The 14,586-nt window shown below is 49.8% G+C and overlaps 1 protein-coding gene and 1 long non-coding RNA gene across 10 annotated transcripts in view; one reads left to right on the top strand and one right to left on the bottom strand.

The window, feature by feature from the left end:
* The window catches only part of MIDEAS (mitotic deacetylase associated SANT domain protein), a 65,530-nt gene that overhangs the window by 47,325 nt on the left and 3,619 nt on the right, over positions 1 to 14,586 (top strand). For 8 of the 9 annotated variants that reach the window (XM_036117831.2, XM_036117829.2, XM_036117830.2 and 5 more), the window contains 9 exons: positions 4,318 to 4,663; positions 6,630 to 6,696; positions 7,190 to 7,332; positions 7,437 to 7,540; positions 8,072 to 8,147; positions 8,833 to 8,921; positions 11,053 to 11,202; positions 12,382 to 12,594; positions 14,032 to 14,228. In XM_036117831.2, the coding sequence (XP_035973724.1) occupies positions 4,318 to 4,663; positions 6,630 to 6,696; positions 7,190 to 7,332; positions 7,437 to 7,540; positions 8,072 to 8,147; positions 8,833 to 8,921; positions 11,053 to 11,202; positions 12,382 to 12,594; positions 14,032 to 14,228 (1,385 nt within the window). The remainder of the gene's footprint in view (positions 1 to 4,317; positions 4,664 to 6,629; positions 6,697 to 7,189; positions 7,333 to 7,436; positions 7,541 to 8,071; positions 8,148 to 8,832; positions 8,922 to 11,052; positions 11,203 to 12,381; positions 12,595 to 14,031; positions 14,229 to 14,586) is intronic. The other variant, XM_078053924.1, reaches the window with a different exon arrangement.
* On the bottom strand, positions 3,083 to 5,628 carry LOC118551797 (uncharacterized). Its single transcript, XR_013440777.1, has 2 exons — positions 5,462 to 5,628; positions 3,083 to 3,273 (listed from the first exon to the last, which is right to left on the bottom strand). It is a non-coding gene; the product is annotated as an uncharacterized LOC118551797 (long non-coding RNA).

Here is a 14,586-nt window from a genome sequence, read left to right as displayed (position 1 = left end):
CCCTTCTGTATCCTTATGCTTAAGGTGTATCTTTCAAGTGGCCTATAATTGGAGTTTGTTATTATCTGTTCTGACAACCTTTGTCTTTTAGAGCATTGATATAGTTTACTTTTAACGTAATTACTGAAATACTTGGGTTTAAATCGGCTTTCTTACCGTTTGCCTTCTATTTATCCCGTATTGCCTTTTCTGTTCCTTTCTCCCACCCTCTCACCCCCTTTGGATTGATTGGGTTTGTTATTCCATTTTCCCTCTTTATTAATTTATTAGTTATATACTTGTTTATTATTCTTATTTATTTACTTAATTATTACTCTTTTATTTATTTCTTTATGACTCTTTTAGTAATTATCCAGGCAGCCTTTCTTTCCTGGATTAATGTGAGAGAACTAAGCCCCACAAAAAGGAATTTGAATAACTACCTTCTCAATTCACTGGAGGACGGCACAAAGCTAGTACCATTCTAGATGCATAGGCGAGAAGCTAAGTCATTACATGCAGTGAATGCCTTGTGACATTAGGGCTTAATTCTCTGGTTGAAAAGAGCTACTAGAGAGTAAAACACGCATTCTTGGCTTATTGAAATCTGATATAAATTAGTATTTTACCTCTTCCAGAACAATGCAAAGTTCTTACAACACTTTTAACTCCATTTTTCACCAATCTCTTAACTTGTAGAATTATTAACACGTGTTTTCATTCTCTAAACATTTTAACATCACCAAGATGTTATAACATCATTGTTTTTATTAAGTTTTTAATTTTAATTCCAATATAGTTAACATACAGTGTTATTTTAGTTTCGGCTGTACAACCTTGTGATTCAACAATTCTATACATTCCTCATTGTTTTGTTCAGTTGTTGCTCATTTTAGATTTACTGAAAGACTTAGCATATTTGTTGCTTTTCATTTCTTTTCGTATCTCCAAGCTTCTAGCTCAGATGATTTATGTGCTGCTTGAAAAACATCCTTTAGTATTTCCTTTAGTGTGAGTCTATTAATGATGAAATTTATTAGTCTTTGATTGTCTGAAAATTTTTATTTTTTTAAGATTTATTTATTAGAGAGAGAGCAAGAGAGGAGGAGGATAACTTTGCTGGGTGGAGAATTCTGTTTTGGTAGTTATTTTCTCTTGGCACTTAAAGAATATCACTCTATTGTCTTCAGACTTCCATTGTAGTTACAGTGTTGGGAAATCATCATAAGCCATATTGTTGTTTCTTTGAATATAAGGTGTCTTTTTATCTTACTGCTTTTAAGTGCTTTTTTTTTTTTTGTCATTGGTTTTTAGCAGTTTTGCTGTTACACCTAAATATTGGTTTGCTTTGTATTTATCCTGTTTAGAGTTTGTAGTCCTTCTTAAATATTTCTTCTGCCCCATTTTCTCTCTTCTCTCCTTCTGGGACTCCAGTTACACACTTGTTAGAGTCTTTCACCATATCCCCTATTTTGTCTGTCATGCACTTTTCTGTATTTCCACTTTTCTCTTATTCTGGCCTTTCAGTTCACCCATTCTCTCTTTAGCTATATCTAATATGTTGTTAAGCCCACTCATCGAGTTCTTATTTTTAGTTATTTTTTTCAGTTACTGAATTTCTATTTGGTTCATTTTTAGAGTTCCTAGTTCTTCGATGAAATTTTCAACCTTTCATTTTATTGCATAATTTAGGCGTAGTTTTCTTAAAGTTTATGTCTGGTAACTCCATTAGTGGGATCCTCAGGGGTCTCTTTCTGTTATGTTACTTCTTGTTTCTAAGTCACATTTTGTTCTCTTGTATATCTGGTTACTTTTAATTGCATGAAAAATTGTTGAGGTAATTAAAGACTCTGGATGATATTCTTGTCTTCCAGAGAGGATTTATCTTTGCATCTGACTGGTAGCAAAGGGCATTAGCAATCCTGAATTATTTTAATTTAATCAGCCGTTGAGATGAGATGATTTTAAGTTGAGCATTATTCTATGTGAGGACTAGTCTATTTCTGATTTACCTTTATTCTGAGATTTAGCCCTTTGGAGCCCCAGTCCAAAGCCTGGGGGTTTATCAGGCTCTCCTTCCTTGGCAAGGCCTAAAGCCCAATTTTTATTCTGCTAGCTCCTGGATTTGTTAAAAACTCTGTTTAGTTTCATAGCTTCCCAGTTACCTCTTCTAGTAATGCACCCACCTCTAGGGAAAACACAGCTCCAAATGCCGCACTCACCTCTTTCACTTTCCTTTTTTTCCTGTATCTTGGCTCTTCAAGTCTTTGCCAACTGATTTGCTCTCTGCTACTTTCAGAAATGTGGTTTTTATATAGAGTTTGGATTTTTTAGTTGTTCTCAGCTGGAGAGTTGGCCTGTGAGCCTGTCTTCTGTAATAGAAAGGGGAGCTTTAAGATTATCCTGAACAGCTCAGTGTCTACTCTCTGGGGTCTTATTCCCTGGTTGTGATAGAGATTGGAGGCTAGAGGCCTCAGCTTGTCCTGAGGATGGCCGGAAGGAGCCTGAGCAACTACACAGCTCTGCATGCCCATTTCATAGATGAGGAAGTAGGTCCAGAAAAGGCAAGAGACCTACCTAAGTTCGTACAGCCAAGTAATGACAGAGCTAGCCCTGGAATTTGGACCTCTTGAATCCCCACCCGTGGGTACTTTGACTTCACCAGGCTTTAGGAGGAGGTTTATTTATTTATTTTTGGTTATTTGTTTACTTATTTCTTTATCTTTCTTTGTATTATAGATATTTTCAATCTTGCACAAAAGTATAGAGAATGGTAAAATGAACCTCAGTATTTAGCCATCCCCTGGCTTTAACGGTTTTCAAAATATAGACATTCTTTTTTTATTTGTATCTCCGCTTCTTCCTGCCACTGGATATTTTTTTTTTGAAACAAACGCCAAACACCATATCATTGCATTCATACATACTTAGGTTTGTATCTGAAGTACACAATACATAAGCTTTCTCCCTTCCTTCCTTCCTTCCTCCCTCCCTCCCTCCCTCCCTCTCTCCCTTGCTCCCTTCTTCCTCCCTTCCTCCCTCCCTTCTTTCCATATATAATCTCAATATTATTATCACACCTACAAAATCAATACAAAAAATATTGTCAAATATTCAAAATAGTTGAATTCCATTTCCCTTATTACAAAATTACAAATCATTACAGCTAGCTGAGTTCATGTTGGATTTCTTGTCTGGCAAGTTTGGGGGCCTTCGACTCCATTGCGTTTTTTTCTGTGCAATCATCTTGTTCCCCTAAGAGAGGAAGAATGAAAAATGTCATTTCTTCCTAGTCTGTAGAAAAGAAAAGAGGGCACCAATGGGTAAAGGACATGGCCAGGACCTCACGGAGAGTCAAGGCCCTCTGCTGAAAGGGGTTGTGGGAGCTGGACCCTGGGAGGGGGAGAAAGCCTGCTGTTCCCAGGCCTCCTCAGTCAGTGTGGCCAGCCTCACCTGTTAGCCCGCTCTACACCCAGGGAGATGATGTGGATGTTGCTCTTCCCCATAGGGTTCCGTCCTCTCTTGAGAGGACAGGGATGGGGCAGAGAGAGGCCTCTATTCCCTTACAGCCCTACCTACCCTCTGTCATGGGACTGATACTATGAGGACAAGTTCTGTGAGGACAGGACCGTCCTGTTCATTCTGTGGTCCCTGCTCAGGTCATGCACCCAGTTGGCGCCTCCATCTAATACAGAGCTTGAGAGCAGCCGGTATTTATTGAGCAATTACTACATATCAGGTAGTGATTTCCATGTATTAATTCATTTCGTCTTCAGAGCTAACCCATTTGGTAGGTGCTTATTATTCCCATGTTAAAAATGATGATGCCCAGAGAAGTTAAGAAATTTTAGGTGGTAAGTAAAGGAGGTAGATCCCATACCAGGCAATCCAGCTGCAGAGCCTGGACCCGTAACTACTATGGTTTCCTGTCCAATAGCATACTTCACCTCAGGGGTTGGGAACTAGGGCCTGTGGGCCAAATCCAGACCTAAGAATGGATTTTACATTTTATTTTATTTATTTATTTATTTGGATTTTACATTTAAAAGTATTATTTGAAAAGGATGGGGAGGAGGGGAAGAAGAAGAAGAATGGAGACGGGCGTGCAGCCCACAAAGCCTAAATTCGCTCTCTGGCCCTTTACCGAAACAGTTTGCCGACCCCCAGCCTAGAGGAGACAGTGAAAGGAATTTTGGACCTGTTCTCTGTCTCAGGTTTGCCTTGGCGGGTGTAGTGGGCAGACTAAGTTCCAAAGGGGAGACTGACAAGCAGTGGTCAAGTCTTCGGTTTTCCCAGCACATAGGAGGCTGAGCCGTCTTGGTTCTATTCCTTCTCCAGGCTGAGGACATGAATGTCAAGTTGGAAGGGGAAGCTTCAGCGCGGAAACCAAAGCAGCGGCCACGGCCTGAGCCCCTGATCATCCCCACCAAGGCGGGCACTTTCATTGCCCCTCCCGTCTACTCCAACATCACCCCATACCAGAGCCACCTGCGCTCCCCTGTCCGCCTAGCCGACCACCCCTCAGAGCGGAGCTTTGAGCTGCCGCCCTACACCCCTCCCCCCATCCTCAGCCCTGTGCGGGAAGGCTCCGGCCTCTATTTCAATGCCATCATGTCAACCAGCAGCATCCCAGCCCCCCCTCCCATCACGCCAAAGAGTGCCCATCGCACCCTGCTCCGGTCTAGTGAGTGACCCGCCCTCAGGGGCCACGGGGGCAGGGGATGTGGGGAGGGAGGGCGGTGGGCAGGGATGAGACTCCACTTACAGGGCTGCTGGAGATGGGGCTAAAGCACTGTGGGCAAAGGGGCTCCACTCTCTTCTCTGAGAGAGAAAAGGAGATTTTCCTGGTTCAAGAACAGGCAGGGGTGCAGGGGTGGGGGGGTCTGAGCCCAACTGCTTGGGTTCGAATCCCAGTTCTACCATTTACTGTTATTTGTGCAAGTCATTTAAACCCTCTCAGCTTCAGTTTCTTCAGTATTTAATTGAAGATACTAGTAGTATTGGGTTGATGATGAGATTGCCAATTTCAACTGTTTTGGGATCCACAAATAGCAGTTTCCTAGGGTTCAACCTAATGGCCACCTCACAGGGTTGTGGTGAGGTTCAGATGCATTAACAAACAAACGTAAAGCACTTAACGTCATGCCTGGAGCGTCATGTTTGCTCTTATTCTGTGGTAGATCCTGTCTCCTGGGTCTCTTAAACAGTTGTTTTGGCCAAGAGCAGACATTTTGGCAGGCCTGGCTAGTGAAGTGTTGAAAAATGTTTCCCACTCCACAGAAGGATCCGTTTCTTCTGAAAAAATGGGATAATCCTATCTCTCAGGTAGTGGAGGATTAAGTGGGAGGTAGAAGGGTGAGGCTGCGCCATCACCAGATTAACCTCTGACCCTGACTCCCTTGGCGTAGCTCTCTGGTGCCCCCTGGTGTCTGTGGGTGAGAAATGGCTCACCCTGGGCTGGCTGACCTGCCCTCCCACGTACCCTCCAAGCTTGGAGCTTCTCTCCCTGCCTGGGTTGTGCAGGAAGAAGTCACTGTAGAGACTGGACTGGCAGCAAAGAGAGGCCTCCCGTCCATCTATGAGTATTTATCGAGTACTTGGGTGTAAAGCGTTGAACTGGGCTGGTGAATGCTCCAACAGTGCATGGGACAGCATGGTCTGTTCTGAAGAGAGTACAGGGTCATTAGGGAGTTGACATGGGAACCTGGGAGACAGAAAAGCAGAGGTTATGAGCAGAGTGGGATCAGTAGCCAGCGAGTGAAGCAGACCCTAAGCTCCAAAGCCTGCAGAGGCTCCTAGCCTGGGGTGGTAAGAAAGCATTCAAGAGAGGGTGGGGCTAGAGCTGAGCTTAAACTAGGAAGGGGGTGGGGAGGGCCCACTAGGCTAAGGAAAACGAGTGGTACAAAGGCCTGGAGGTGGGATGTGCAGGAAGAGTGATGAGCCGTGAGTAAGCAGTCTGCTAGGATCTGGGGTTCAGGCAAGGGGGTAGGGGGAGGTATAGATGGAAGGGGGACTGCATGAGCCAGCTGAGCTGAGGAGTTCAGGTTTTATCTCAGGCTGCAGAGGGGAGTCAGCCAAGGTTTTGGTTTTGGAGCAAGGGAGTGTCTGGATGACATGGGGCACTAAGATTAGCTCAGGAGAAACTGAGGCTGAGAATCCAGCGTGGAAGTGAGAAGATAAGTGTGAAATGGGGATCCCCTTCACCACCTTGCTAGTGTGCCAGAAGTTTCAGGCTCTTGACTAGAGCAGGTACAGTTTAATGTTGGTGTTAATTCTGTAGTGTGGGAGCTCCCGGGGCAGGGACCCAGCTTTCGGTAGGAGTAGTAGTAATAATAATAGCTGATATTTATTGAGGGTGAGGCTCTGTGTGTGATTTCATTCAGTCCTCACATTAACCCTAGGAGGTGGGTAGTAATAGCCCCTTTCAGCAGGTGTGGAAACAGAAGCACCCACATGTTTGGCAGAGTCTCAGTTAGTCGTCACAGTTGCAGGCTGAGGAGCCAGGATTCAGGGGGCCTGATTTCCAAGTGTGAGTCTCTGTGAGTCACTGCTGTGGGTCTTTGCAAACAGAGCAGCCACATAGGGTGGGGGTGGGGGAGCTTGCTGAAGGGAGGACAGTGCCATTCACCAACGTGCCTTTTGTCCCATAGATAGTGCTGAAGTCACCCCACCTGTCCTCTCTGTGATGGGGGAGGCCACCCCAGTGAGCATCGAGCCGTAAGTGCAGCCCTTCCTCTGGCCCACGGCATGAGGGTGGCCGAGTGGGGTCCAGTGCGTGCGGGTCCCGTGAGGAAGAGGAGGGTCGTGTGGGGCCCACAGAGGGCTGAGCGGGCCTCTGAGATTCTACAGTGGGCTCTGGGCTTTACTGTCCCCACCCTGCTTCTGTGTGGAAGTCACAGGGAAAGGAAAGGACGAGCGCAGTTTAAATTTGCCTCTGAGGAGAATTAGGAGGGTAGAGTCCAAGAGACTGCTTCCTTCTGTGTCTGGAAACCTGGAGCTTCTCCCCTTTCCAACCTCTGGGCCTTGTCTTTCTGGCCGGACCAGGTGCCCTTTGCCAGGCTTCCTCATGGAAGGCAAATTCCCTTACACGCAGTTGGGGCCTCGCTGTGCTCAGCCTCTGCCAGCCACCCCTTGCATCTTCTCCTGGGGGGGAAGGGTTCCCTATCGCCGCGGGGTGAGGCCTCACTCCCTGCCCTTTCCACCCCTGCAGCCGGATCAACGTGGGCTCCCGGTTCCAGGCGGAAATCCCCTCGATGAGGGACCGCGCTCTGGCAGCTGCGGACCCCCACAAGGCCGACTTGGTGTGGCAGCCGTGGGAGGACCTTGAGAGCAGCCGGGAGAAGCAGAGGCAAGGTGAGAGGGGACCGGGGCCAGGAGGTGAAGGCGGGCTGTCGGGCAGGTGGGTGGGCTAGGCCCGGAAAATGATTTCTTCTCCTCCCTTCCCACACGTGCTCCAGTGGAAGACCTGTTGACAGCTGCCTGCTCCAGTATCTTCCCTGGAGCTGGTACCAACCAGGAGCTGGCCCTGCACTATCTGCATGAGTCCAGGGGAGACATCCTGGTGAGACAGCAGCCCTGGTGGAGGGAGGGACCCTCAGGGAGGCTGGCCTGGATCCGGGTCTTCCGCGCAGCAGCCAGGACTGCTGACATGCTGATCTGAGGCAGGCAGGAGGGCTGACCCAGCTGGGGGTTGTAGGGGCTCCACCCACGGCCATCTTACTTCCAAAGTCCAGACTTTGCTGCACAGGGTCCTCCCGTCTACCCCAGTCTCCGATTCTGGGTCAGTGAGTCCCCACCCTTAGAAAGGCTGTCACTGAGGGCTTTCTCTACCTGTGGCTGTCTGTCCTGGGGGCCGCATGTTCCCTCTTAAGAGGCCCACGGCCTGGTTCCAGAGCAGCCCCACCCCCCATGACCTCATCATCCTGCCAGACCTCTTGGCCCTCAGCAGTTAAGCGGGGGCAAAAATAAAGGCCCACCCTACTACTCAGAGGGCTGAAGAAGCCTTCTGGGGGTTTTGCCTGGCACCTAGGATGCTCAGCCTACCACTGAGACCCCTGCAGAGCCCTGACCCCTTTCCTCACTTCCCCTTCAGGAAACGCTGAATAAGCTGCTACTGAAGAAGCCCCTGCGGCCCCATAACCACCCACTGGCGACGTATCACTACACAGGTGGGCCTGAGACCTGGAGCCTCGAGGGGTCTCCAGCATCAGTGGGGCCCAGCTTCGTGCTGAGTCACAGCCCTGGGTGCGGGGGAGGAGGTGGGGGGTGGACAAGCCAAGAGCCAGAGTGAAGGAACCGACACCAAAGCTGGGGTAGTTCTCGAGGGGCCTCCTGTGCCCTGGAGGGGAAGGGAGAGAGGTGTGGGCAGGTGGGAGGCCATGCAGGCAGAAGAGTCCATGGCGGGGTGCAAGGGACAGGAGTCTAGGGAGTGCCATCCAAACTAGCGTCAGGTGCCTGGAACTTAGACAGCCCCTGGAGTGCCCTGTCCCCTGCTGGGCGCTGTGCTCTAGAAGGGACACTGACCGAACGGCCTAGTCACAGCAGCCACTGTCCTCGATCCCTGTTGAGCGGTGCGTCTTGTGTGTGCCCGGCAGAGCATCGAGGGTTCCCCAGGATTACCTCATTTAGTCTGCACCACAGTGGGCGCGGTGGCTTCTAGGACGAGCTCCCAGTTGGAGAGTGAGGGGAGTGAGGCTCAGAGGCAGGTTAAGTGGCACAAGCAGGATGTGGATCCAGCTCAGAGTGCCTGCAGAGACCACCCGTGGATGCCCTCACACTTCTGTGCCACTCAGGATCGCCCCCTGCGGGGTGCCCAGCTCCACCTCACGACCTTGGCTCCTCTCTGCCCCACAGGCTCTGACCAGTGGAGGATGGCGGAGAGGAAGCTCTTCAACAAGGGCATTGCCATCTACAAGAAGGATTTCTTCCTGGTGCAGAAGCTGGTAAGCTGGGGCAAGTGAAGGCCAGGAACTGGCTGCATGATTTGGGGCTCCCTCTGCCGGTGGTGGGCCTGCAGTCCCTTACCAGGCCCTCTGAGAAAGCGGTTAGGTTAAGGCCACTCGGTATCCTCAGAGACAAACAAAACAAGGGGGAAAGATTGGGCCTTTCCTCCCCTTGGTTCCGAGCCTTCTTCCCTCAGGTTAGGGTAGCGTGGCCATGCTCTGGGATCTCAGAGGGAGGCCTGAGTGGGCAGACCCAGCGAGGTCAGACTTCAGAGAGTGACCTGCCTCGGGGGGGCGGGGGACAGGAAGAGAAGGAGGGCTGCAGACAGATGTGAGCCATTCCCCAAGGGGCTGGAGTACTTCAAAAGCCACAATCAGCATGTGGAGGAGAGATCACCCTAAGAATGAGGGGAACTGAGAGCCAGCAAGGAAGAGACTGTGTAACTGACCTGGGGGGCCGCTGCCCTCTTCCTGCCAGACCAGGGCTTCCTTCCAGTAACTCAGCTGACCAAGTAGAGGAGGCCAAGCCTAGTTTTCCTAGATTGGATTTATCTTGTCCTCTCCCTGTGTTCTTCTGGGAGAAGAAGAGTGCTTTGCTAATCCAAGGACTTGCATCTTTCCAGCAGCCCTGCCTCACAAAATCTGAGCCTTGTGGACCACTGAGGAAAGAGGGTTTCCAAGAATGTGTTCTCTCCTCCTGGAACTGTAGATTGTGCCAGGACAGCTCTGGGGACTGGGCAAAGTGCTGATGAACTCTCCTACAAGGGCCCTGTTGTGAGGACAGTCATTTGCTGGGGTTTAGCAACATTGCGTTCCCAGATTGGGCAACATTTCTGCGAAGTACATGCCCGTGAAATGCACTGCGGGGCGACTAACGCCTTAATGAAAAGAGCAGACCATTAGTCATACAGATGATCAAAGAGAATTGATAGCAAAAGCGTAAACAGGATCTAATTAATACATTTGTGACTTGGCCATTCCTGTGAGATTGGAGCACATCTGTTTCCTCCTCGGGCACTGAAGACTGTCACTGACCCCTTGGGCTCTGTGGCTAGGACTTCCCAGCTCCCTCTGCAGCCCCACGTTGGCTGAGCTGCCTGGGAGCCTGGGGCAGAAAGGGCAGAGTCAGAGCAAACAGCCTCTGTGTGTGGGAAACGCTCCAGAAACTAAACCCAGGAGCCAGATGCATTTGTGACCTGGGAGTGCTAGGATTTCAGAGGCCGGGAGGCCCCTTGGAGGCTCATCTACACGTGAAGAGACTCGCCTAAAGTCACACAGCCATTTAGTGGCAGAGTTAGGAATAAGACTTGGGCCTTCTGCTTCCTTTTCAGGTTTTCCAGAACTTTCTTGTTAGTGTCCCTTCAGTCCCTCTCTGACATAGGACGGTTTAACATTTCTCTAAGCCTCACTTGCCAGTTGTAGCACCCTGGGGAGGAATGACACTGTTGCCCGGCTTCATGAAGGCAGTTTGTGTTGCCAGGTCTCCGCTGGCTCTGAACATGGATGGTGTCCACGCTTTTTCACCCTGAACTTTTTATTTTGGAAAAATTTCAGACTTAGAGCAAAATTGAAAAAATAGTGCAATGAACACCCATGTACCCCTCATATACATTTACCAATTGTTACCGTTTGCCATACTTGCTTTCCCTCTCTCTCTCTCTTTCTGTTTATATATAAATTTATATACACCCTACTTCCTCTCCCTCTGTTTTAACTAATCATTAAAAGTTAGTTACAGACATCATGACACTTGACCCAAATATCACTTAAAAACAAGGATATTCTCTTGCAAAACCACAATACCGTCATCATACCCAAGAAATTTAAACTGATACAATAATATTCTCTAATATGCAGTCCCTATTCAGATCTCCCCCAATGGCCTCTTGTTGCTTTTAGCTTTTTAGCTTTTTTAGTTTTTTTTTTTCTTTTCTTTTTTAATAGTGCTGAAGCATTGGTCAGTGGTTTGTTCAGAGTGGGCACTGGAGAAATGGTTATATTTCCTGGGTTTCTCAGGTTTAGCATTTGTTGCCGTTGGGGGTGGGGGGGAACATATGCGTGAAAGGCTGGAGTCTCCCCAGGCAGGTGAGCTAAACCAGGAACTCTGACCTCAGTTTTGGCTTTAAACCAGATCCAGACCAAGACCGTGGCCCAGTGCGTGGAGTTCTACTACACCTACAAGAAGCAGGTGAAAATTGGCCGCAATGGGACGCTAACCTTCGGGGATGTGGATACAAGCGACGAGAAGTCGGCCCAGGAAGAGGTTGAAGTGGATATTAAGGTGACTCCCTTCCCAGCTTTGGCTGCTTAGAGCCTTGGCTGTGTCTGGGGCCAGGGGCTGAGTTGGGAGCCTGAGGCCAAGCTCTCTAGAAGTCCCTGGAGGGTCGAGAGAGGAAGGCAGTGTCCCTGACAGCCTCAAGGAGCTGATGTCCTGGGCACTGGACCTGGACCTTTTAGGTTCGCCTCTCTATCTGCCAGTGTCATGGTAATAACAGGTTGTGTTGATGCAGAACCCCGGGGAGTTTTCCCGCGGTATTTGCACCAGTGCTGACTTACTGTCCCCTCGCAGCAGATCTCTAACACTGTTGCCCAAACTGGAGTCATTCTTATACAGCCATGAATATGTTCTCTGCATCCCGACCACACGTCACTGTTACCGACTTTGTCATGTTCACATACCACCTGTGCTACTAGTTCATATTTTTCTTTAAATCAACTCATTTTTTACTCAGAAGAGAAACATTGTATCACAATCATAAATAGATAACTAGTATTGTTTGCCATAGAAGGTACTAGTGAAAATAAGTAGATAATGAAAACCAAACAATGTTATTAAATTCTAGGTAGATACTCCTACCTGCCAAGGCTCTGAGTCTTGGCCCTGATCTCTGTTCAATTAAATCTGGAGAAGTATAGAAGACACATTAAGATCCAACTCGAAACTTTGTCCTTGACACAATCAGGATTGAAAGAAAATTGAAAAGTGAATGTTACTTAATTCTCTGTCCATGTATCCACCTAACATCATCTTGGTGATGCGCTAAGCAGGGAGTGGTTTGGTCCCCAGTGTGCAGATGGGAAGTGGGTGCAGGTCCCGAAAGCATGAGGAAGATGGTTTAGAATTGCAGCTAAGGCTGCTGCCTGGCCCCACCAGACAACCTTGCTGAAGGATGTGTCTTTTGGACTGGCATGCTCCCTCCCTGCCCCTAACTCAGTCTCAAGTGCTCCGTCTCTTCCTGAGGGCTTCCAGGGCTTCCAGGGCTCCAGACTCCATCGTCTTTCCCAGGCAGACTAGCGGGGGGAGGATACAGAGCCGCAGCACGGGAGGCCACGCTGGGCCGGGCCAGGCCAGGCAAGCAGGATGAGCAGGGGCTAGTGGCCCCGGGCTGGGTCACAAGCAGGGCAGTGCGGCTGTGTAACCGAGCTCCAGGCTCACTGCCCTCGTTCTTGTCCCCTGTAGACTTCCCAGAAGTTCCCTAGGGTGCCTCCTCCCAGAAGAGAGTCTCCAAGTGAAGAGAGACGGGAGCCCAAGAGGGAAGTAAAGGAGACCAGGAAGGAGGGGGAGGAGGAGGTGCCAGAGATCCAGGAGAAGGGAGAGCAGGAGGAGGGGAGAGAGCGAAGCCGGAGGGCAGCGGCTGTCAAGGCCACACAGACACTACAGGCCAATGAGTCGGTAAGTGTGACCTCCACTGGGGGAGCCCAGGGCCAGGAGGGGGGCTGGAGCTGGGCCTGGGGGGTGGGAGGGAGGGCAGAACAGGAACATGGAACCCTGGGTGGTAGGCACTGTCATTATGCCCATTTTACAGATGAGGAAATTGAGGCCCCTAGGTAAGACAACTAGTAGGCAGCCTGACTCCAAAGTCTGCTATTAATTTTTATACTATATTGCTTCTGGATCTGAGACTCAAGAAGAAGGCTTTGTGAAGACCTAAAAGGCATGTGGGACGTTGGGGAAGCATTTATGAGTTGTAGGTCAGGCAGGCTCCCCCTAAGAGAGCTGTGTCCCCACCAAGAACGCCTGGCAAGAACGAGCTGAGACCATGAGAACAGCAATGGCCCCTCACACATGTTCTCCGCACAGTGCCTTCCTGCCTATTGTCTCTCGTTGATTCCTCACGGTAACCGCATAAAGTGTTAACACCTACCTGGAAGATAGAGGACACTGGGTTCAGAGATGCTGAGTGACTTGCCTGAGGTCCCGCCTGCGGTCCTTGTAGTGAGGTCCTCTGTCCACCATATCGCAGACCAAGAAGCCAGACATACCGGCCAGATGTGTTCCTTGTCAGGGAGAGGTCCCCCAAAAGAGAGTAGGGATGGGAAGGGCCTATTAGGGAACTACCATGAGAGCCTTTAAAAAAATTTTTGTGTTGTACACTTACGCTTGCAGGAAGACACCCCCCAACCCCGCCCCAGACTGTAGACAACAGCTGTGTCCTCTCTTCTGAGACTTGGCTGTGCTCCTCCAGGAGCTGTGCTCTGTGTACAAGCTCCAAGTTCTGCTGACTTCTGTGAATACTTCCCTATGAGGGTCAACCCGTGCACATACTTCCGACTTCTGATGGCCATCTGAGGCTCCCCTAACCCAAGGCCCATGATTCCTATATCCTGAGCAGCACCCCTCCAGTTCTGTGCCAGGGTCCTCTACTCTCGGTCATTTGCTTGTCTACTTGGCATTTCCGCTGGTGGCTCATGTTGTCTGTCCCGTTCACTAGATTTCGAGCTCTCTGAGAGCAGGGGTCCCTGTCCGTCACCTCTGTATCCCCAGCATCTGGCACAGTCACATGGACTTGAATCTCATTTATGGAATTAAGGCATGAATGAATGGGCTAAATGACTGAAAACATGCAAACATCGTTAATTGAGACACCAAGGCCCCCCGTCAGATAGATGCATGGAGAGGTCCTAGCTGCCATAGGCTGTCCCACAGAATGACTGTACCAACAGCTTGGCAAAGATAGAGTTGGCCAAAGACCGGAATGGGCTGCCAGAAAGCAGTGAGTCCCTTGTCACTGAAAGGATTCCAGTGGATTCTAGGGGACCATTTGGCAGGAGTGATTCAGGAACCTCTCTTTCCCAGACCTCTCACCTCTCCTTGTCTGATCCTCTCCAGGCCAATGACATCCTCATCCTCCGAAGCCATGAATCAAATGCCCCTGGGTCTGCTGGTGGCCATGCCTCAGAGAAGCCAAGGGAGGGAGCAGGGAAGTCACGGAGGGCACTACCTTTTTCGGAGAAGAAGAAAAAACCAGAGACATTTAACAAGACCCAAAATCAGGAGAACACTTTCCCTTGTAAAAAATGTGGCAGGTAAGATGGTGGCCCTTCCTCCACTGGGACCTAGCAGGGTGGCCACGGCTGGGGGGCAGGGGAGAGGGAAGAGGCAGTCGGAACTTTGCCCTTGTCTTCTGATTGGCAGTGAGGGTTTCTAGGGCAGTGATGTCACCTGGCTCCGAGAAGACGGATGATGGCGCTGAATCAGGAACCCCTCCGTTTGTTCCCTAGGAGGAGGGTGGGGGTGGGCCGAGTGGCCGGAGCCCGGCAGGCGGGCTCAGTACGGACCCAGGCGGGGCGCACACTGCACACACGCACACACGCGCACACACGCACGCACACACGCACGCACGCCCTAGCCTGGTGGCCCCAGGGACGTGGGGACGGCCCTCTG

This window comes from Halichoerus grypus, chromosome 8 (assembly GCF_964656455.1).
Source record: "Halichoerus grypus chromosome 8, mHalGry1.hap1.1, whole genome shotgun sequence".
Taxonomy (NCBI): Eukaryota; Metazoa; Chordata; class Mammalia; order Carnivora; family Phocidae; genus Halichoerus; species Halichoerus grypus.
The sequence above is the reverse complement of the archived record's forward strand: the minus strand, read 5'-3'. Positions and strand labels throughout refer to the sequence as shown.